Source organism: Gopherus flavomarginatus, chromosome 15, assembly GCF_025201925.1.
Source record: "Gopherus flavomarginatus isolate rGopFla2 chromosome 15, rGopFla2.mat.asm, whole genome shotgun sequence".
Lineage (NCBI taxonomy): Eukaryota > Metazoa > Chordata > Testudines > Testudinidae > Gopherus > Gopherus flavomarginatus.
The window spans coordinates 28,622,785-28,644,310 of NC_066631.1; the positions used below are offsets into that span (position 1 = coordinate 28,622,785).

Sequence of the window (21,526 nt, forward strand, 5' to 3'; positions counted from 1 at the left end):
CAACTGCACTGGATGTAATAGTCAAAATAGTGACTTTTGTTTATGCTTTTATAGGATTTGACTGTGATCTTCAGAGGAGCCTATGAGAGAGAGGTGTCCAATTCTTATTGAAATTTGATAGGATTTGGGCATCTGAGGCCTGGTCTATACTAGAAAAGGAGGTCAGTTTAACTATGTTGGTCGGGGTGTGAAAAATCCACACCCTCTGAGCAGCATAGTTAAGTCGACCTAAATTCCATGTAGATAGCGCTAGGCTGACAGAAGAATTTTTCCATCGATTTAGCTAGTGCCTCTCGGGGAGGTGAATTACATATGCCGACAGGCGAACCCCCTCCCATTGAAGTAGGTGGTGTCTACACTGCTCCACTGTAACGTTTTGTAGACAAGCTCTAACTCTACACAAATATTTAATTTGCAAGAAGCTGGGAAGTGAATACCATGCACTAGCTTACCATGGTCTAGTTGTCTGTTTGGACTCTGCTGGCCTGTATTAATAGTTGCACTTTGATGTACTCCCATTTCGAAGAGGACTAGATCAGATTGTTGATGTATGTCATCAGGGACAGCTAGTCTGCAGCTGGCTAGCGTAGGGTAGATTCACATCCCATCTTGCTGTAAGCTAAGTGTTCATGTGGACAGCCTTTTGGTTCTTTTTTTTTTTTAAATCTCTGCTTTTCTCTTCTGTAATGACTGCACTTTGCATGGAGAAGATTGAATGCAGTTGTTCCCCAAGAAAACTCTCTTCTTAAATTGCCAGTTAATTTGAAAAGATTTTTTTAAAACCATACTTGATGACAATAGAAAGTTTCCAGTTTCTTTAGATTGAAGACTGCATTGTTTTTACAGCTACATGGTTTTAGCCAATACATATATGTTAGGCGTAGGGCGTATCATATTAATATTGTATTACATCCAACGTGGGCAGTTAACTGAATTGTATTATGTCCTTCCCGCAGTCCTGTCCACTTTGCTCACTTATGTCAAGAGATGTATATCCCACAACACTCTGCAAAACAAAATGTAGCTTTTGGCATTAGCAAATATAAAGCCTGTCAAAGGCAAGATATATTTGTTCTATGTCCTAATACAGGTACCTTCACAGGCAACTGGTTTTAAAGTATCGTAACCAAAGCAGAGATAGGGAAAGATCTAGAACAACAAATTAAAGAACTGGTACAAACTTGGTTGAATCTTAGGTGACCTATAAAGTGCTTTCTAATTTGTAAGCAATTGTGTTATAAATATAAGAGGGTTTAGGGGTGTATTTCGAACCACACTTACTGTGTAAGGTGACCTGAACAACACTGTGAGAAACTGCTTTCCAGGAAGATTGGTATTGTATTAACTTTTTTTCTTTCTATACTGTTCCGCTATTGATTTCAAGTATAAATTGGGTATATTTGTGTAGACAAGGAGTCGACTATGCGTGTTAAGCGACAATGGTCTTGTAAAAATAGAATAGAAATAATCTTTCACATAACTGAGCTTGCTAGAAATTTCAGGAGAATCCGTAAAGTTTTTGCTTAAGCAGTTATATGCAGTAGAGCAAAATGTCAACCTGAATTTATGCCAAGTAAATACTAGTAAAAATTTCCAACATAGCACATTGCTTTTTCAGTGTCCCTTTTGGTGATAAGAAATGGATGTGTGAATAGTGATATGGCTGCAAATGGGGAAAATAATCCATTTAAAAGCTGGCCCATTCAGTTTTTTATATTATACCCCTTTAAACTGAGGGGAAAGAAATAAGCAATTTAGAAAACAAAACTCCCCAGTGTTAATGTGCTGATCATGGCAGGATCGTGAGGGATAACTGGTCAAACACACTCACTGCAATACAAATCTTTCTCCCCAGCTATTTATATAAAACACTCTCTCGTTCTTGAATTCATTGCTTCTTTGACACTCACATTTTGGGAATGCTAAAATAAAACTACTGCAGAGGGACCCTTTGAGCCATTTTCCAGGTTAATTTTAAATAGTGTTTAGTGTTGGGACGACAGCTGTATAATCTGTATGCTTTGCTTAGGATTTTATTATTATTTTGTTTGGATGCAACCCCTCCATCTGGAGCTAACATTACCACGATCTTACCAGAAAGAGAGTAAGGGGGACATCTCTTCCCCTCCATGCAATAGTGTATGTACCTTCTACATTTTTAATAGCATCTGGTGCTGGTTTCTTCCTTTAAAGAAACCAACCTATTGATTTGAGAGTGATTCTCTGTATGTGAATTACCAGTTTCAACAGTATTCCACATTTCCCCCCTCAGACAGAAGAAATGTAAAATACAACCACTGTATACCGTATCCCAAACCACAGTGAGATACTCCTGGCTCCAAACCTTTCTCTACCAACTGGAGTGATTCAGGAATAAAGAGGAAAAGAGTGAAGATGGTAGCCGCTTCTAAAGGCCCTGGTGTAAATGTAGTGAAATGATTCCTGTAAAACAGGTTTATATTGATGAACTTCCTTAACTGATTCTGGAATATATATTGTACCACCAGCAGATGGAGACAGGAAATCAAGGAATCCTGTGATATCAACTTTTTATAAAGAGGCTGGTTCCAGCTGCATAATACTGTTTGAGAAAGTTCTTGAACACTGTTGGGGTTTGCGAGTGGGTAGGGAGAGTAACTGCTGGTTCTCAGATCCTGAGGATATATTTGCAAATGCGTTCGCCTAGCTGAATAAAATCCTCAGGATGACTATTCAGCCAACTGGGCTTAATGGGAGAATTAAATGAAAAGCACAAAGGAGCGTCATTAGCTGAGGTAGGAAATTGCTCTCTACCAACATGAGAGTGAAACGAACAGTTTGTTGGTCTTGCTCAGACAAAGACAAGAGGAAGAAGAAACAGAGTTTCTGGTCACCATTCTGTCAGAGTTAAGTGTCTCCTCTTCGCACAAATTCTCTCTCCCCTCTGCGGTCAGAAACGGGACTCTCAATAGAATTATCTCAGCTGATCACTGTAATGAGGGAAGGTGGAGAGCGAGGATGCAGCCTTGGATAACTAGGGTCCAGGGGATTAAGGATCTGTGTATCAAACTAGCATTCATTGGCTTCCATACAGAACAGACAGATATGCTCCACGTAGCTAATGGCACAAAGTAGGCAAATGGTCACATTCTGCTCTAGCTAAATTTTCCATGTGGATGTGACCAAGAGCATGTATGCAGAACCGTGGTCAGTTGTATACTGCAATAGCTGCCATATCGTGGCATTTAAACTGTGTTACATGTGACAGCTACATGACTTGGTTTGAACCCACAATAAATTGGCTGAAGAACAAAAACATGTGTTGCAGTTAGCATCCTTTCCCGGGGACTCTGAGTTTACCCTTCTGGTACTCAGACTTCACTAGCAAAGGTCCCAAAGCTATTCTTGACACACACACCCTGCTTCTCCCCCATTCTAGTTGGTGTTGGCTGATGAGATGATTTTGGTGGTGGTATGATGTGGATTAATGTCTAGCTGCCCAGGAATGGAAGAGACTGGTTTCCACCCTGTGTGCCAGTATTGGTGCAGGAGGAATGTAATGTAATATATTCAGAAGGATAAGCATTCCCATACAGTGTCCTTCTGAATATATTGTAGACTCATCTATGAAACCACAGAGCTAGCACTGTTAATGTACCTCTTCCTTCTCCTTCTGGCCTGGCCTGAGATGATTTGTGGCCTGGTGGAGTACTGGAAGGGAAAGTCATAATGTAGCTGATTCATTGTGGCTGGCCCTTGGACAAATGGGGCAAATAAATGCGCTGACTTTCCTGAATACATATATTCACCGGGAAGCCAAAAACTTACGAAAGGGGAGAAACCAGAAAATCTTTATTGTGAGCTTCCTTTCACCTTCACCGCCTTTTGGAAATTTGCTGTATTAGTCCTAAATCTCTTTACAATGTCGTATGGTGGTCTCTGAAATAAAATCATCTCATAAAATGTTAATGTTGCTGTTTAATTCAGCTCTGACAGCCATTGGTTGTCTACCTCTGTGCAAGACTCCAGGATGTCTATGAAACTCTGCATGTGCCATTTATGGTCTTACTACCCAGATAGTGCTTATAAATTACTTTCTCTTTAAGTATATTTAAGGATGTAATCCCTCTTTTCCTGTGAACTACTGGATAGAGATGTTGGCAGGGTTGCTTACTCCTTTGCTTCTGAAAAAAGGCTTTTTGGTGACTTTAGTGTTTGGATGGTATAGTGAATTGAGAACCTTCATTTATTATTGCAACCAGATTTATTATTGCACTATGTGCAACTTTAATGGGCTGGCTACAAGTCAGTGCTGCTTATGAGTCTCTCCTCAGGGATTCATAGAGCAATAATAATGAATTGTATGAAGCAAGGACATGTTTGTAGTCTTTCCCGTTTGAATCCCATGCTGAAAGAACCTGGGGGCAAGCTTTCCTTGCAGATTATAAAATGGACACAGTAAAATGTGCAGTTACGGTAGCGTCAAAGTGCTGATTATACACAAGGTGTTCAATGTAATTGGCTTATTCAAGCCCCTGAAAAATCTTGCAGTATGCCAGGCACGTGTTATCAGCTGAAGTGAACCTTCTGTAGAACTTTGCACCATAAATGATTACTACTGCTACTACTTTGTACTAATACAGCATCTTCTGTTCTTGGCACTTTGCAAACATTAAGACTCTCAGCTCCTCTATGGAGATCTTATCTTGATTCTAAAGATGAGGAAACTGAAGGGCAGAGAGGCTCAGTGACTTGTTCAAGATAACACAGAAGTTTTGTGCTGGAGTGGGGAGCTGAATCCAGGTTTCCCAACTCCTAGGCTTGTACTGTAACCACGGGACCACCCTTCTGCTCACTTGAGTTATGTCACCATTTTTCCATCTGTAAAAAGGGGTTAATGATACTTGCCTCCCTTCAGAGGGATACCTCAGGGCTTCCTTAAGGTTAAGCATATATAGCACTTTTCATGCAAAAGCGTAAGTCCTGTTACTGCTCTGTGTGCTAATTTTGCTCTCTGGTCCTATTGTAGCACATGTCTGCCTTGATTATTTTTATTCTAGTGTGGCATGCATTAAGATGAGAGAATGGTTTGTAACAAGACTGTAATATCCTTTATTTTCAGGATGTTTCTCCTTGTTATCACCTTCCGGTTTTCATCTAGATTTGCTTATAGAGGGTCTTTGTTAGCTTTTCTCTTAACACTGACTCCCAGTCTTTCCTCGTTATTTAGAATTTGCCTGGCTGTTGCTTCCAAGAATCCACTCCTCTTCTTGAAAGCTTAAGTTGTGGCAACGCAATATAATCTCTGGTAGCTTGTGTCCGGGACTTCCCAGCAATATTGCTCCGTACGGGTAGTGCCGGAACTGGAGGAAGAAAGCCAAATAAGGCCCAAAGGAATCCAGTTCAGGTAGAGAAGTCCCGACCACAAAGTGTCACACTGTCTTTATAGAGTGCTCAAATGGGTACCAAAGTTAATTGTTTGCAGTGTGGTTGTCGCTGTGTTGGTCTCAGGATATTGGAGGGACAAGGTGGGTGAGGTAATATCTGAAGAAGAGTTCTGTGTAGCTCGAAAGCTTGTCTTTTCACCAATGGAAGTTGATCCAATAAAAAATATGTCGCCCACTTTGTCTATCTAATAGTTAATTATTAGCAGCATTAAAAGTAGTACTAGGCTGCTAAGCAGACTTTCTCTCCTCCCTTGAACTCAGCAGCTGGGAGAAATATAAGCAAGTATCTTATATATTATGTTTAGTTTAAATCTTACAAGGTGGGTTCAGACCAACCCCCAATGATCTGTGGCTCTGTTCTTCATACCTACTTGGCAGAAACTCTGCTTGGCTTCTTTTCTTCTCCTCATCCTCACCCTTTCTCCTTGAGGACCTCCACTCCTTAATCCACCCTGTTTAATTTCCTTCTTAATGTAGGCAGCTACTCTAGCAAAAATCTAGTATCATCTGGGCAAAATACTCCATTCCTTTTTCACGTCATTGAGGGAGTGGGGTCTCTTTTGGTTGCTTTAATTGTATTGGCTCTTCCCCTTCAAAGCAGTGTGAACATTGATTGGTACTCTCAGCTCTCTCTGAGGCAGTAGGGTTTGCCCTGTACTTCTCAAGATGGAGAGAGATGCTAAAAGACTTTCTCTGTGTCCCCCATTGAGTCCATATCAGAGACTGGGTTAGAACTTGGTGCTCCTTGGGTCCCATTTCTCTGCTCAGTCCCCTAGACCACGTTTCCTACTCTTGTGTGTGTCACTGCCTAGGAAACAATAACTAGCTGTGTGTTAGCTGGGGACTTTAAGTTGAGATTCCTGGATTGTTTTCTGGGCTTTGCCAATGTCTGTGACTTTGGGCAAGCCCTTTAAATTGTTCTCTGCCTGTTCTTTCCATCTGAAAAATGGGCATAACTATGTCACTGGTGTGTTATGAAGCTTAGTTACCACTTGGAAAAGCATTTGCAATTCTCTGGTTAAACCGCTTGGAAAATCCCAGCCCAGCTTCTTGCTTCATGTGATGATCCAAGTCTTTGAGTATGCTTTGGGAGGTCTCTTTACCTAATTGTTTCAATGCTGAATGGCCACATATGGGCAGACTCCCTTCATTCCTGAATTCTTTGTAACATGTTACTACTAAATAGTGGATTTTAGGAATTAGACTTGAGGTGATCCTGTTTTAATGCTTGCCAGAAGATTTAACACTTGGAGGATCTGGCCTACAGTTCAGCGTGTTCACGTTCAGGCTTTTGCTTTCATTTTGCAGTTGGCTTGTTTGAGTTTCCTTCACACTGCCAAACTCCTGCATTTAAAAAAAACCCCAACAAATAATTTTATGCCAGGTTTATGTAACCAAATATTGCTTCTGAATATAAAGTTCCGTAGGAAGTTGGATTTAAAAAAGACCAACCTGTATATGCAGATATCTGCCCCAAAGCAATAAAATGGAAACTTACTGATGCAATGGTTACTTGACTTACAAAAGTTTGGATTCCACACATAAGCTTTTGCCTTCAAAGTCATCACATATTATTTCTAATAACTCTGCAGTTTTGAATTTCCCAATTCAATGTGTTTAACCCTTTGAACCAACCTTATCAAACCAACTTGAATGCTGATGCATGAGATTTCATTTTTCTAGTGATGTCTAGTATGGTAGTCAAATGTCAGATTTTTCTTGAGAGCCACCACTGTGCGTGCTCTATATCATCATTCCCAGTGTGATGCAAGTTTTAGTAAAGCCAGTTGTTTGTGCCCTTTTCATCTAGACTTTACAACAGCAAGAATGCAAACTTCTGTATAGTCGTAAAGAGGGTCAACGGCAAGAAAGCAAAAACAAAAACAGATACAAAAACATTTTACCTTGTAAGTAGCATTCACTTTTTTTCTTGTTTCGCTGTTAGCATTGGGCTGGTACACTCGCGGATCCTTTCACTGGGAAGCTAATCATTATTGGCCAGTAGTACAGTGCTGTTCTGTTAAAACACCAACAAGCTAGATTATTGCTTAATGGTCAGCACTAGTGCTCAGTCAGTTTAAGAGGATTAATTTGTGCTGTAGGGGTACAGGATAGAATAATAATATATACATTTTATATATCTCATATTCAGATTAATTGCAAATATGAAGCACTGACTAAATAAGAAAACACAAACAACTTGATGTTTGATTTTAATTTCTTCGGAAATTTGCAATTGTCCTAGGGAGCAGGGAGAGAGGAAAGGTTGAGTCATCTGGCCATTTTCTTAGCTATTAGAAATGGTAAGTAGTCAAGTACATGCGAAACTTGACCTTCATGTAGTTTGTTTGGTACTAAGGAACCAATTACAAGTTGGCTAGTTAGCAGTCACAGAATGCAGCAGTTTAACATGCTGTTTACTTACCTTCCTCTAGTTGATCATACCAGAGTTGTTCTACATGACGGAGATCCAAATGAGCCAGTTTCAGATTATATCAATGCTAATATTATTATGGTAAGTGTGTTATTGCCTCCTTCAATCTGTCACTGGCACAGAGCATGCTTGCCATTGTATTCCCTCCTAAAAACAAATTAAAGTCATTTTACAATCACATCAGTCATTGATATTTGTTTTGACTTCTAGCCTGAATTTGAAACTAAGTGCAACAATTCAAAGCCAAAAAAAAGTTACATTGCTACTCAAGGCTGCCTACAGAATACAGTGAATGACTTCTGGAGAATGGTATTCCAGGAGAACTCTCGTGTTATCGTTATGACAACAAAAGAAGTCGAAAGAGGAAAGGTAAATTGGAACCTCAGGCGGGCCCCAGTAAAAGTCATTAAGTTTCAACACAAGTAAGGACTAACCAGACTTCAGTCACATTGCACAATATCACCAATTTTAAGCTTGTAAGTCAGCCACAACTCCCATTGGAGACGCGGGCCCTGATCTGCAAGATGCAGAGTGCCTTCTCCTCTCACTGATAGCGATTGGAATCAAGGGCACACTCATCTCACAGGATCAGGCTCTTGTTTAATAAAGGCTGACTAAGTTACAGCGGTCTTACATGAATTTACTTACTGCAAAATTACTTGGGGGGAACAGTGAAGGAACTAGTGCAGCCAGGCTGGCACACTACACTTTAAGGGAGTTAATGCCGTGTGCTTGAAACTAAAATATTGCTGTTTTATTGGTATCAAGCCCAAACTCTATTAGTTGCAAAGCCTTTGTGGATTCTATTTGTAGGTTGGGGGGAGGGGAGAAGGCAGTTATTACTATGAAAATAAACTTATTGGCGTGCACCAGTCATTAACTAGAAATTTCGACAGTGTTAAGTGAAATTTTCTGCCATGCATTCATGCTAGCCTGAGTAGCATTTATGAGACTACCAGAATGTGTTTCTCTTCTTTCTTCCTTTATTTTCGCTACTTTCCAGACTTGGTTTTGATAAAACTCTTTGGGCTTGTACAATGAGCTAGTCATTTGGATTGTAACTGCATCCAGATGAGACTCCCTGAAGCAGGAGTGATTTAGGACTTCTATTTCTAACATCCTGTTGTCTGCCTCCAAATGCAGTCTCGAGCCATGTTCTGCATGAGCACAGGTACTCACTCAACCCTAGTGACCTGTGAGTCTCTAGTGAACTGCTCTGGCAATACCAGCATGTTTATTACTTTGAAAGAGAGAACTTTTACAGTTATGTATCCCAGAACCTTGTCTTGTTTCTTGAAATGCAGAGAGATCTCGTTTGTTCCCCCTCCTGCAATCTGGGGCTGTTACTCTGTTTCTGGATCCTAAACTTGTCGGGTGAGTGTGTCGATGAGGCGAAACAGAAGAAAGAGAAATGGCTCACAAATCTTGACAGAGGGGCAACAATAGTACTCCATTGCTTGGTTTTCTCTCTCAGGAGTCCTTTGCGTTGGATTTTTGCAAACACTTTTGCTGATGGTCTGTACTTGTTCTCTGTGAATATAATACTTCGTGTTTGAATCTTACACATCATGTCTTCAGTAAAAAGAAAATATCCTTCCAGTCAGTATGATGAGGGCCTGGAAGAAGGCGGAGTAAGAACAAATAATTGACAATGTTTTTTCCTTTGCTTAACCATATGTAATGATGAATTTTAATAAACTTAGTATAGAAGTTGGATATTTGTAGCTTTTGTTGGCATTTCCTCCCGCCTTAAAGTCTCCAGCCTGCCATCAGCAGGACGGTGGGTTAGCAATTAGCTTTGACTTCTGAGTTGTTAAAATCCTGCCTGCCTTTAATGAAAAAAGAAAAAACAAACAGAACCAAACCGAGACCTCTCCCTGGCTGGCTTGATGATGTGTGACAGGTTCCCTCTGTTCACAGTGCAGTGAAGAAAGACCAGCTGGCTCATTGGAAGGAGCTGTGCTTCGGCTTCCTCACTCCTGGAACAAAATGAAGAGATTTTGGGTGATTTCAAAGGAGTCATGCTTCAGAGCACCCTCAGGATCCTATAACTTCTGTGATGTTTGATAAAGTGGGCCAGGCTCATCTTGACTTTCAGTTTTTGATTTATGCTTTTCGTAAAGGATTGCTAGATGTGGCTGATGCGCTAGCAATAGCTGTTTTGCAGAGGCTTCACTCCTTGTTCCACAAGTCAACACTTCTGCTGCACATTCCCCAAGTTTCTTGGCACTTCTCTGTAAATTGTGCCGGTCTGCTCTCCACACTAATGACATAGCCCTTTAACACTCCGATTACTGAATCATTGCAAAGTACTGCAGCATGTGCCAAGTGTTTTTGAGATACACTTCAGCCTTTTCTCTTCAGTAGGCACTGATTGCTGGCCTGGTTGGATATGAAAGCTTTTACACCCCAGGCCAAGGTGCTTTTTGATCTGCAGGAGGTAGAGGGAAGCATCTTTCCCAGAGAGGATGACTTTAGGAACAGTTTGCTTCAGGCAGTAGGAGATCCTGAAACTGTCTCAGATCTATCTAGGACTCTTCAGACTGCAAAATATGCAGTAGGCAAAGCGAACTAAAGTACATCATTACAAATTAAAATAATTCTCTCTCTCTTTCAATAATTGTCTCCATCTTGTCTCTCTCAAATTAAAATAATGCAGTCTTGGAAGGGATCCACTGAGCTGGTGTACAATGCGTCCCCATTCCCATACTGATGACTCTTAATATTACACATTACTGTTGAGACTCTTTATGCCAACAGATGCTTCCTTGTTCAATATCATGCATTAAAACTGCAAATTGTTATCTCTGTCTACTTAAATACAAGATGTGGGTTTCAGTGCAGCTTGTGCTTTTTGCAGAAAATACAAACAAACAGAAGCTTAGATCCAAAGCATCCTGGCAAATGAGTATGCATACATCCCTCATCTAGCAAAATATCTTCTCATGTTGGCAGCAAGATCCTTTCCGCTGTTATATTTTCTATCTGCTGTTGAGTTTTGGCAGTGAAATTATTGACCTTCAGATGCACATTTATGGGGAACTTGTTCCCTCCAGTAGTCTGTGGGTGATCTGCATTTGATATTGCTAGAAAATCTGTCCCTATATCTACTACAGATTGTTCATCCTTACAGTACATGGACTAGGCTTGCATTCTGAGGTTCTCAAGAATCATTGTATCTAGCTATTCCCTTTTACTGTTTTCACTTGGTTCTGGAGGACTTGTCCCTTGTTATACAGAATACATCATCACACACTATAGAAGTCTTCCAACGGAAGTGGAGCACTCTGAACCAGGCTTAAATAGCAACAGAGACAGCGTTCTGCACCACATGGAGAACAATTCCTCATTGCTGGATGGATGACCTGAAGAGCCCATGTGCTCTGATTTCTAGATGAGGCAAAGGGCAAATTTCTTACAAGATGCTTCTGTACTAAAAATGACCAGTTTCTTTGACTAATATTTATAGCTTTAAATATTAGGTTTTAGAGCTACTTGTGTGGTTAATGCATTCGTCTTGAAGTTCTCTATGTATTAAAACTACTTCTGAGGTGAGTGTGTCATATGCTTCTAGGCTTTCCTCTTCGCTGTCACTGTGATGTGGGTGTTTTGTTTTGTTTTTTTTTTGTAATCTACTGAAGCTAACAACATCAGGAATGCTGCTGGAAAGCAAATTCCCCTCCCCCAATTTATCCTTATTGTCTTGGATCCTCTGAGCTTCCTTACATTCTCTTTTCTCCCTCATCTTGCACAGGAAAAAGAAATATCCAGCTTGACTGGACATTGGGTAAGACAGGCAAACCTAGCTTTGCCTATTAAGCTAGTCTTAGCCAATCTGCTACATGCTAGTGACTGTGTGAACTGGGTATTTATATAGACCATGAAATCAGATAGTAATTGCTTTTTTTTTTCTTCTGTCTTCCAGAGTAAGTGTGTCAAATACTGGCCTGATGAATATGCATTAAAGGAATATGGGGTTATGCGTGTTAGGAATGTTAAGGAAAGTGCAGCTCATGACTATACGCTAAGAGAACTGAAACTTTCTAAAGTTGGTCAGGTAAGTATGTCAGTAGCTTTTCTTTTTTCCTCTTTTTTGGTTAGTCCTTTTAGAGTTTTTCTAACAAATATTCATCTTTTAATTTAGGCTGCAAAAATAATTGCTGAAAGGACTAAACCTTCTATTGACCACAAAAGAGAGAGTCCAGGAATAGGCTTTTAGTTTTAATAAATTAAGTCCCTATCCTGCACTTTGAGGCTCGAGTTCTAAGTCAAAGAATTTGGTCTTTTGAGCTTGGGATAATGTCTTTATTTACCATATTCCTGTAGCCATTATTTAAGCACTTCAGCAGAGAATGTGTCTCTGTAGATTTATTGGGAGACCTGAAGTTAAGGTGGTCTTGCCCTTAAGTGCAAACCAAACCATCCTTCAATCTATTTAGGTGCTCACATGTGTCCCTTCACTATAGTATCTGAGTGCCTTGCATCACCTTCATTCTTAAGGTACCTATGTCATGACTGTTTTTAGTCTGCTCCTGATGTGGGAGCCTCCCTGTTCGGCAGTACCAGAGCAATTCACTACTGCCATATTGCCAGGTTTAATTGTTTTACTGTTTTATTTTTCTTATTTATTCTGCAGTACGCAAAAGTATGCTAAGTGTGAGTGTATATAGCACAGAGTCGCTGCCCTAAAGAGCTTAGTCTGTGACAGAAAGAGCAGCATACCAATGGGGTGGCAGTGAGGGAGGAGAGAGCCTTGGTTACTGTATGTGATTACTCAGCAAAGGCATGTGCATGGCATGCTTGACTTGTGTATGAATGAAAAGGAAACTGACTCTACTTGAAGGTGTTAGAAGTGACTCTCGAAGGAGGGGTTTGAATGATGGGAGGGTATTAGGTTGGCAAACCAGTTCAGGCAGAGCATTCTGTGTGGAGGCAAGTGTGTGGAAAAAGGTGCAAAAACTGCTGAGGGATAAAGCAAACAAGCCGGTTGCTTAGGCTGACGTCACTCACAGAGTGAGACCATGATCGGTGGGTGCCGGTGGGAGGAGCGCACAATATGGTAAGAAACTAAGACCCTGATTCAGCAAGTAGGAAAGCACGCAGATCGTCCCACTGAAGTCAGGTTAGGGTCTAGGTCAGGGACAGAGTCATGCAGCATCCTGAAGGTGAGGACAGGAAGCTAGAGATTGATGTAATAGAGAAGCAGGGAGCCATGAAGGGATTCAAGGAAGCAGATGGCATGGTCAGATTGCCAGGCCAGGAAGAACTGTCTTGGAGGCTGTGTTCATTTGGAGTGGAAGGGAGCAGTGTGAGTGCTGGGGAGGTTAGAGAGAAGGTTACTGTAATCAAGAGGAATGCATGGCCTTTTTAGTTTTTGATAGGTTTCTCTGGATATATTTAATTATTTGGTGGCTCTCTTTCAGGGGAACACTGAGAGAACAGTCTGGCAATATCACTTCAGAACCTGGCCCGATCATGGAGTACCCAGTGATCCTGGTGGTGTCCTGGACTTTTTAGAGGAAGTCCACCATAAGCAAGAAAGCATTGCTGATTCAGGACCTGTTGTGGTGCATTGCAGGTACAATAATGCAACTTATCTCCTAGCTTCTGCAATAAGCTGCTGCTTGATAATACTGCCTGGAAGTCCAGTACATCTTTATATTGGACACTTATTACTCTGACTTTATTGCCTATTCAGAACAGAAACCATAATTACTTCCTTATTATTATTATTATTATTTTTTTTTGACAGTGCTGGGATTGGACGAACAGGAACTTTTATTGTGATTGATATTCTTATTGACATAATCCGAGAAAAAGGTAGGTCCCCAGTTTAGTTTCTTCACAAGTGCTGTAAAAGTGCCATTATGTGATCTGTGAGAAGGAGACAATTGCTGAAGATCAGGAAGAAGTTGCAAAGTGTATGTTTGTGCCTGGCAGAAATCACATCCTTTAAGATGTGCTCCCATTGACTTCAAAGGGAATCATAGGGCCAAAGCCCGGAATGAGGATTTTGCATCTCACCTACAGTGATTTTGTAAATTCCATATTTTTTGCTAGCATACCTGCTTTTTGCCAACACCTTTATTCTATGACTATCCATTTGTATCTACCATTTGCCATCTTTGCTGTCCAAAGCATTTTAATAATCTTGGTTTCCTATTTGCAAGGACAAGTTGTGAGGTCCTCTAAATTATAGTGGACAGACAATGCCATGTTACTATCTTTTGTATAACTCAACATGAAGTTAACACTAGACTGGTATAAAGTCTTTCCTGATCAGAAGACTGCTCATCACGTGTCTCCTTTCTCAGCTATGGTCAGGTGGAATTTTTTTTTTCTTTGTTTTAAGTTTCAAGTATCTACCTTGGTGCCTCTGTATTATGATGAACATTTTCGGTTGATGACTGGATGTGACTTCATTTGAAGTCTGTTAGGGTAATGCAAAGTGATGGTTCTTTTGTCCTCCAGAACAGCTTGGCATCTCATCTTTACAGTACTGCAAGTTTATGTACAAATGGCTAAGCAAGAGTCTCCAGCTCAGGTTTCCACACCAAATCATAATTACAGTAGCACCCAAATGTGCTATGTGTTTTATATTCACAAAGGAAAACAGAGTCTCTGTCCCAAAGAGTTGACAGCCTCAAAAAAAAAAAAAAAAAAAAGCATATATTGCACTGCTGCACTAACACTAGTGGTCTCTTCTAGGCGTGGATTGTGATATTGATGTTCCAAAGACCATTCAGATGGTGAGATCGCAGCGGTCAGGGATGGTTCAAACAGAAGCACAGTACAGATTTATTTACATGGCAGTACAGCACTACATTGAAACACTACAGCGTAGAATTGAAGAGGAGCAGGTATGTTAGTCCCAAACCTACCATGGTCTTTGTGCAGTGATGCTGATTAGGCGCTTGCTGCGGTGATGAGAATGAGCAGAATTGCCCTGTTGCTGTCTGACTATTTGAGGCATATCTACTGTATGTTGATTGTATACATCATGAAAAGGCTTGTTCCATTACACTATTGGTTCATAGAGCTTTACTATCTATTTCAAGTCACTATCTTAAAAGACTTACTGAAACTGAAGGATTTAGATAATTCTAAAGTAGTAAGATCATTTATTGGTAGTTTTTCAGCCATCTAGGAGGGGGAGAAGATTCCTCCCATCGCCATTCCTACCTACGGTATTTTCATGGAAGGTGCAACAACGTCTGAGGCCCAGTCCTGCATTCCTAGTGCACTCAGAACTCCCATTAACTTCACTGATCAGGTTAGGATGTGGAAGGAATGAGAAGTAAGACTCTCAGTCTTAATAAAGAAGACTCCCTTATGCTTCATTGTGCATAACATGGATTTCAAGAGTTATTTCAAGTCTCTCCATTAAATCTCTGTTTGAAGTGTAGTAATTGTATTTGATCAGCAGTCACGGCAACACCTGTTTTGGAAGTTGAACATTTTAAGCGTTTAATGATTAAAAGGTGATTATGCTGGACTTAGACTAAGTCTTTGGAAAGAAATCCTTTTAAACAGTGGAGCCAGTGTTATTGCAGCGTAATAGCCAAGGAAGAGAGAGCATTTGGAGCAGAGACCCTCGTAACAAGGCAGAGGGACTGCATTAGAATGAGCGTTGGTGAGCTCAGGATTAGCTGAAGTGGAAGCATGGAGGTATTCCTTGCTCTGGAAAGCACCAGCAGCCCCAAAATGCCTTTGCAGATTGTTTGTATTGTGTTGTGATGGAGAAAGGGTGGTTCTTTTTCTGTCCTTTTCTTCATTGGCGCTTTCATTCTTTCAATCCTTACCCTAAATGACTGCCACCCTGGATTCTTAGCCTTGTCTGGAACAGCAGGGGCTGTTCTCCTCTACAGTTCTCCATACTGCTGCAACAATTATATAGCTAAAGCTACTGATCTTTCTCTCTCTTCCAAGACCATTCACACCATCTGTTACCCACCTAATCACCACCACCTGCAGAACAGGAGTTCTCAGGCGCTGCAGACATTTTTCTTTTATGACTGTATGTCATACCTTGCCTTAAAGCTCCGTGAAGTTTGAAAATGCATGGAGTTCTCTGCAAAGCTCTTACCCTCAAATATTATATATTGTTCAATTCAGTTGCAACCCGTCACAAAATTGCCTCTACTGTCTCTTGACGTTTGTTTTTAGTTCCAGTCTAGTTTTTCCAATATAAATGGAACTAATACTGTTACAATAGCGTCTAATGCTAGAACAGAGGAATCTCTCTCTCCTGTGATGGTCAGATTAAATCTGTAGTCATGTAAAACATATTACTATGCTAAAACGGTAACGAGACTTAAACTGGATTCTAAACTTTTCTTTACTCTAGTACAGTAATAGTGCTTCTAATTTTGGACTAAAAAGCCCTTTGAAGCTCTTGTAGGAAGCTAATGTGATCCTTGTGATGACCTGATGTGGTGCCATATGTGTAGTGAGAGAGAGGAACAAAAATGGATGGTAATGGGTTGAGAGCATCATTAGAATGAAGGAAGCAGCTGAGTGTCTTCAGTCCCCAATTTGCAGTTTATTTGGGGGGTGAAATTTACTGTTTCTGTCATCCTTTCTACCAGTGGAACAACTCCCCCTCCCAAAAAAATAGTTGTGGAAAGAAAAGCTGATGGGTGAAGCAAATTTAGTATCATATTCTTGCCCTAATTTAGAAAATGTGTTGAGTCGTTTGCCCAGCTCTACTCTAGAAATATTCCCCGTTTCCTCTTGGCATTGAGAACCTCTGGAGTCTTCATGTAATCTAGTAGTGTGTGAAATACTGCCTGTCTCTTCCGTATGTATGAAAACTACAAAGTAAACTTGTTTGGTTAATTTTCGTCTTGAAAGCAATAACTTTTTATTTTTTTTTGTAACACTGAAGTAACTTGAATAATTATTTCTAATTAGGAATAATGGAAATGCGGCAGCAATAATTAACTGAATAGTAGGGATAATTATAATGAATTAGCGAAGTCAGAGGAAGAAAAGCCTTAGATTTATGTCTTCATGGTTTGTTTTCCCTAGTTTAGTCAGCTCAAAGAACAGAGCTGACTTTAATTCTCTTTCTCTGCTGCTTTTACACTTAAGATATGCCTGCCGGTTGAATTGGCATTTATCGCATAGTTAGAAGAATTCAAAATCCAATTTTAGGCTGCAGCAGAAAATTGGCCTTTACTAGCTGTGTCCAGGTGAGAAGTATGTACCTCACAGATTCTAAATTTGGGCAGGGTCTGAACCTTTATTCCCCTTAAATCTGATTTTTGAAAGGTTACAGCAACAAAATAATTGTTTTTGAGTAGGGTCCCTGCAAAGTGATTTGTCAGGTGGTAGGAACATCCCATTTCTAGTGCCAGCTGTGTATAGCAATATAGGCTGAGATTTTCAAAGTTGCCTTAATGGGAATTAGGAATCCAAGACTATGTCTTTATTTCAAATGCTGCAGTGTGTCAGCATAGACACTCACGACAGCAGTGGGAAGGGTTCTCCCATCACTGTGGTTAATCCACTCGAAGGTGGTAGCTAGGCCTAGGGAATAATTCTTCCATCGACCTATTGCTGTCTACACCAGGGATTACGTTGGCATAGCTTTGTGTCTCAGGTATGATTTTTTCACGCTTCTGAGGGACATAGCTATGAGGATGTAATTTTTCAGTGTAGACCTTCCCCTAGTCTCCTAAGGTGCTTTGAAAAACTCAATCATAGGATTGACTGGATCATTAGGTGCTGCTGGTCTGAGCACTTCAAGAATACACCTTGGAAAATGTTTGGAGTGGGGCTTGCACTCGTATTTGACCGTTTAAACCTTGACTTTGGTGTATATTTAGCTATTAATGTCTATCCTAAACTGGATAATGATGCCCATTTGCCCAAGAGACCCACTGGCTGACACTGTGTACTGTACAGTGAAGGGTGGATCTTTTTACCAGGTTTGGATAAAGAAAATACATTCATGTTCACGTGTGTGAACTCACAAAGTTGGCACGTCTGGTTTGAGACTGGGGATGGGCGTGCAGGGACCGAGTATTCTGTGAAGATTTTTACCAAAAGCTTCCAGTAGTTAAAGATAACCTCTACTTCTCGGAATATCCAGATTGCATGTTGTAGTTACAGAAGTGAAACCTTTCATGCTTTAACTTTTTTATATAAAATAAAAAACCTCTTTTCTGGAGGGGGAAAAAAAAAGTACGTTTGGCTAATTTATATTTAATTTCTCGAACTTTATTTCTATTATCTTCTAAAAATGTAGGTTTCTGTTTTTATTGACAATTCTAAGCCTGTTTAATTTTTGTGTTCCCTTTTTTCAGAAGAGTAAGAGGAAAGGGCATGAATACACAAATATTAAATATTCTTTATCGGACCAGACAAGTGGGGATCAGAGCCCACTTCCACCATGTACTCCGACCCCAGCCTGTCCAGAGTAAGTAGCAGTTTCTCAAAGTAACAAGTGAGTTCCGAAATGCCTGTGAATTCAAGCAGATCCGGCAATAGAGAGTCTAATTGTGGACTGTTTTCCTCATAAAAGTTTATTTCTAATCATGTAACAAAGAGGAATTTCCTGAGCAAACTCTTGCTCTCCTTCTCTACTCACTTTCACTTGAGGGTCCTTTATTAATTTTTTTCTGGTGTCCCCACACATGGAATTTTACAATCCTGCACAGATTTTTTTCATTTGACATAAATGGGGCCTTGGTGATAAACAGTGGTTCTCAACCAGGGGTTCAGGACCCTCTGGGGGACCGTGAGCAGGTTTCAGAGGGTCTGCCAAGAAGGGCTAGTGTTAGACTTGCTGGTGCCCAGGGTAGAAAGTCGAAGTCCCACCACATGGTGCTGAAGCCTGGGGCCAGAGCCCTGGCACCTGGGGCTGAAGCCAAAGCCTGAGCAGCTTAGCTTCATGGGGACTCCTGTGGCATGGGGCCCCAGTCAGTTGCCCTGCGTGCTACCCCACAATGCCGGCCCTGGCTTTTATATCTAGAAAACTAGTTGTTGTGGCACAGGTGGGCTGTGGAGATTTTACAGCATGTTGGGGGAGGGAAGTGGCTCAGAAAGAAAAATTTTGAGAATCCCAGCGTTAAAACATATGAAAAGGTTATCTTGGGTGTGAAGCACTTAGATATGAAAAATATACTGGTTGCTCTCTTCATAGAGCACAAATTATACATGGGTCCCTGCAGCCACCAATGAATAGAGGAACTATTTAGCAAGCATGCATTAGCATTGCCTAACAATAGTTTAGTACAGGAAGTAAAGAATTCCATACCCCGTTGAAATGATCTTTCTGTTTTCTGTATTTCTACGGTGACAATTACTATGGTATCTGAGCATAGGGGAAATGTAGGTTGAAAGAATGTAGGTTAGAATTTAGCCAGGACACTGAGGTTAATACCTCCATACTTGGGGATGCAGTGGTGAAGAAAAAGGCCCCTGATTCTCAGAAAGTTGTCTGGAAAGGTGGAGGAAAATCTGTTAATACTTTGCCATTCTGTTTCCCTACCATGTTGGGTTTTCTTGTTAACCTCCTCGATGACTAGAATTGCAGTAAGATTACCCTATTGTAATCTTGCCTTCATCCTGTCCCAGGTTTTGTGCTGACATAACTCTGTACAACTGTAACGATGTTAAAGTGGGCAACTTCAATGCTTGCATGGGGTGGAGTTGTCTCAGAATCTGCCCCATTGACTGGGTCATGCAGAAATCACCAGTATTCTGAATCCAGATGCTCTGTGTTTTGAAGCGAATTGAGCAAGTTGTTAGCTAACTTAATTGAATTATGTGATATGTATTTATTTTCTAGTAAACCTGACTTTTTCCCCCCTATAAAAATCTGTCATTTTAGAATGAGAGAAGATAGTGCTAGAGTATATGAAAACGTGGGGTTGATGCAGCAGCAGCAGCAGCAGAAAAGCTTCAGATGAGATGTACAGAAACTTCCATGCAAAGGAAGGTACGTACATTAGAAATTCTAGTATGATCTAGCCTAAAGCTTTTTTTATTGCACCATGGCGTGTTTTAACATAATCACAGTTTGATCATGAAATGTATATAAGCCAAGAATCTTTGCCATAGTGTCAGTTGGTTTAGCAGCTAAAATATTCAACATCATTTTCACAGCAGCTTGATTTACCAATTGAGGAGGGTAATATTTTGGACTCAGCAGAGCCAGATCTTAATGGAAAGAGTTCCAATTCCAACACACAGAAGTCAGGCCATTCAGAGCAAAGACTAGAGATCAGAACTAATACTCCATCTTGCTTATAAAGTTTGAAGGCAGACTCCCATTGTAAGTTAAAATTGGTTTTGGTTATTGCACATCGCAAGGGTTGCAGGATCTGACTGAAACTTTAACTGCTAAACCAACTCACACTGTAGCAAAGATTCTTGGATTAAATACATTCCAGAATTGAGATGGTGGCGCTCTTTGAGTCTGTGAGTATTAGTGAGCGTTGCTGGATTGTGCTGTAAGTGATTAAAAACCCTCTCATTTTGAACTATTGACCAAATATATTTTATGCTCATGTTAGCATTGCTGAGCTGATACAGTAGGGGAGGGTGGTGTGGATGCTGTTCTGCCTCTGGCTAGAATCTCTATTTTTGGCACAGATGTAAGAGGCAAGCAAGAATCAGATAAACTTTCAGATCTCAGGGAGATCTGCAGCACCAGCCACTTTTGTATTACACGGAATAATTTTGGACTTGTAAACTGGGCCAGTTTGTTCTGGAAGTCAGTGATAAAATAAATATGGGGGTCCGTGATGGCATTTGTACATGGAGACCCCTTTCAGAGAATAACTGAACTTTAAAACTTTGTTAAATTAAAACTTTGTACAAGATTTTAGCATATGGGTTTAATATGCTTATGTGATAGAACATCTCTGCTTCAGAGAGGTGACTGGGCCAGGGATCTGCAAGCATGCGATTTATGTAGGCCTTTGTATGACAGATAGAGTCATTACAATCAATCAGAGCCATTATGGCATATACAGGACACAGCACCCACCCTGACCCAATAGACTGTAACCCGTATCAGAGTTGGAAAGTGGTCCATAAACTTGGCATTTGTTAAATAAGTCATGGTCTGATGATCTGTTTGATGGGTTTTTGCAGGGTATCCTGTTTTGGAGTCTACATTTCAATAGCTCCGTAATTAGTAGTCCTTACAACCAGGGAATAGTACACATCTTAAAATCCTCTAACTTATGTATTGCCACCCACTCAGCCCTGAAGGGAGTTAACTACTAAAACCAATTTTAACTTACAATGCGAGTTTGCCTTCTGACTTCATAAGAAAGATGGAATATTCGCTCTGATCTCTGGTCTTTGCTCTGAATGGCCTGAGTTCTGTGTGTTGGAATTAGAATTCTTTCCTTTAAATTTATGTGAACTGGGGGCTTGCAGAAGATATTCCATAGATAGTCCTGAAGACTAAAACATTCTATCTCTGGAACAGATCCAACATAGACAGCTGCAATGTAAGCTTGCCCACGCTGCTTTGCAAGTATGCTTTGGTCCTGGCCTACGCTAGGGACTTGGAGACCACCTAAAGAGGCAAGGCAGCAGGCTGTCTAATCCTTGGCCTGTACTAACACTGTCAGAAAAGTGCCATCTATGTTTGTATGATGTGGACAGGTGTCCGCAAGGAACAGGACTGAAACCACTAACTGAC

The 21,526-nt window shown here is 40.6% G+C and overlaps 1 protein-coding gene across 2 annotated transcripts in view; it reads left to right on the forward strand.

The window, feature by feature from the left end:
- The window catches only part of PTPN11 (protein tyrosine phosphatase non-receptor type 11), a 43,253-nt gene that overhangs the window by 17,125 nt on the left and 4,602 nt on the right, over positions 1–21,526 (forward strand). Inside the window, exons 7-15 of one of the 2 annotated variants that reach the window (XM_050924417.1) lie at positions 7,237–7,333; positions 7,862–7,941; positions 8,071–8,229; positions 11,786–11,917; positions 13,284–13,438; positions 13,613–13,680; positions 14,569–14,720; positions 18,171–18,283; positions 19,700–19,807. In XM_050924417.1, the coding sequence (XP_050780374.1) occupies positions 7,237–7,333; positions 7,862–7,941; positions 8,071–8,229; positions 11,786–11,917; positions 13,284–13,438; positions 13,613–13,680; positions 14,569–14,720; positions 18,171–18,283; positions 19,700–19,778 (1,035 nt within the window). In that variant the 3' untranslated portion in view covers positions 19,779–19,807. The remainder of the gene's footprint in view (positions 1–7,236; positions 7,334–7,861; positions 7,942–8,070; positions 8,230–11,785; positions 11,918–13,283; positions 13,439–13,612; positions 13,681–14,568; positions 14,721–18,170; positions 18,284–19,699; positions 19,808–21,526) is intronic. The other variant, XM_050924418.1, reaches the window with a different exon arrangement.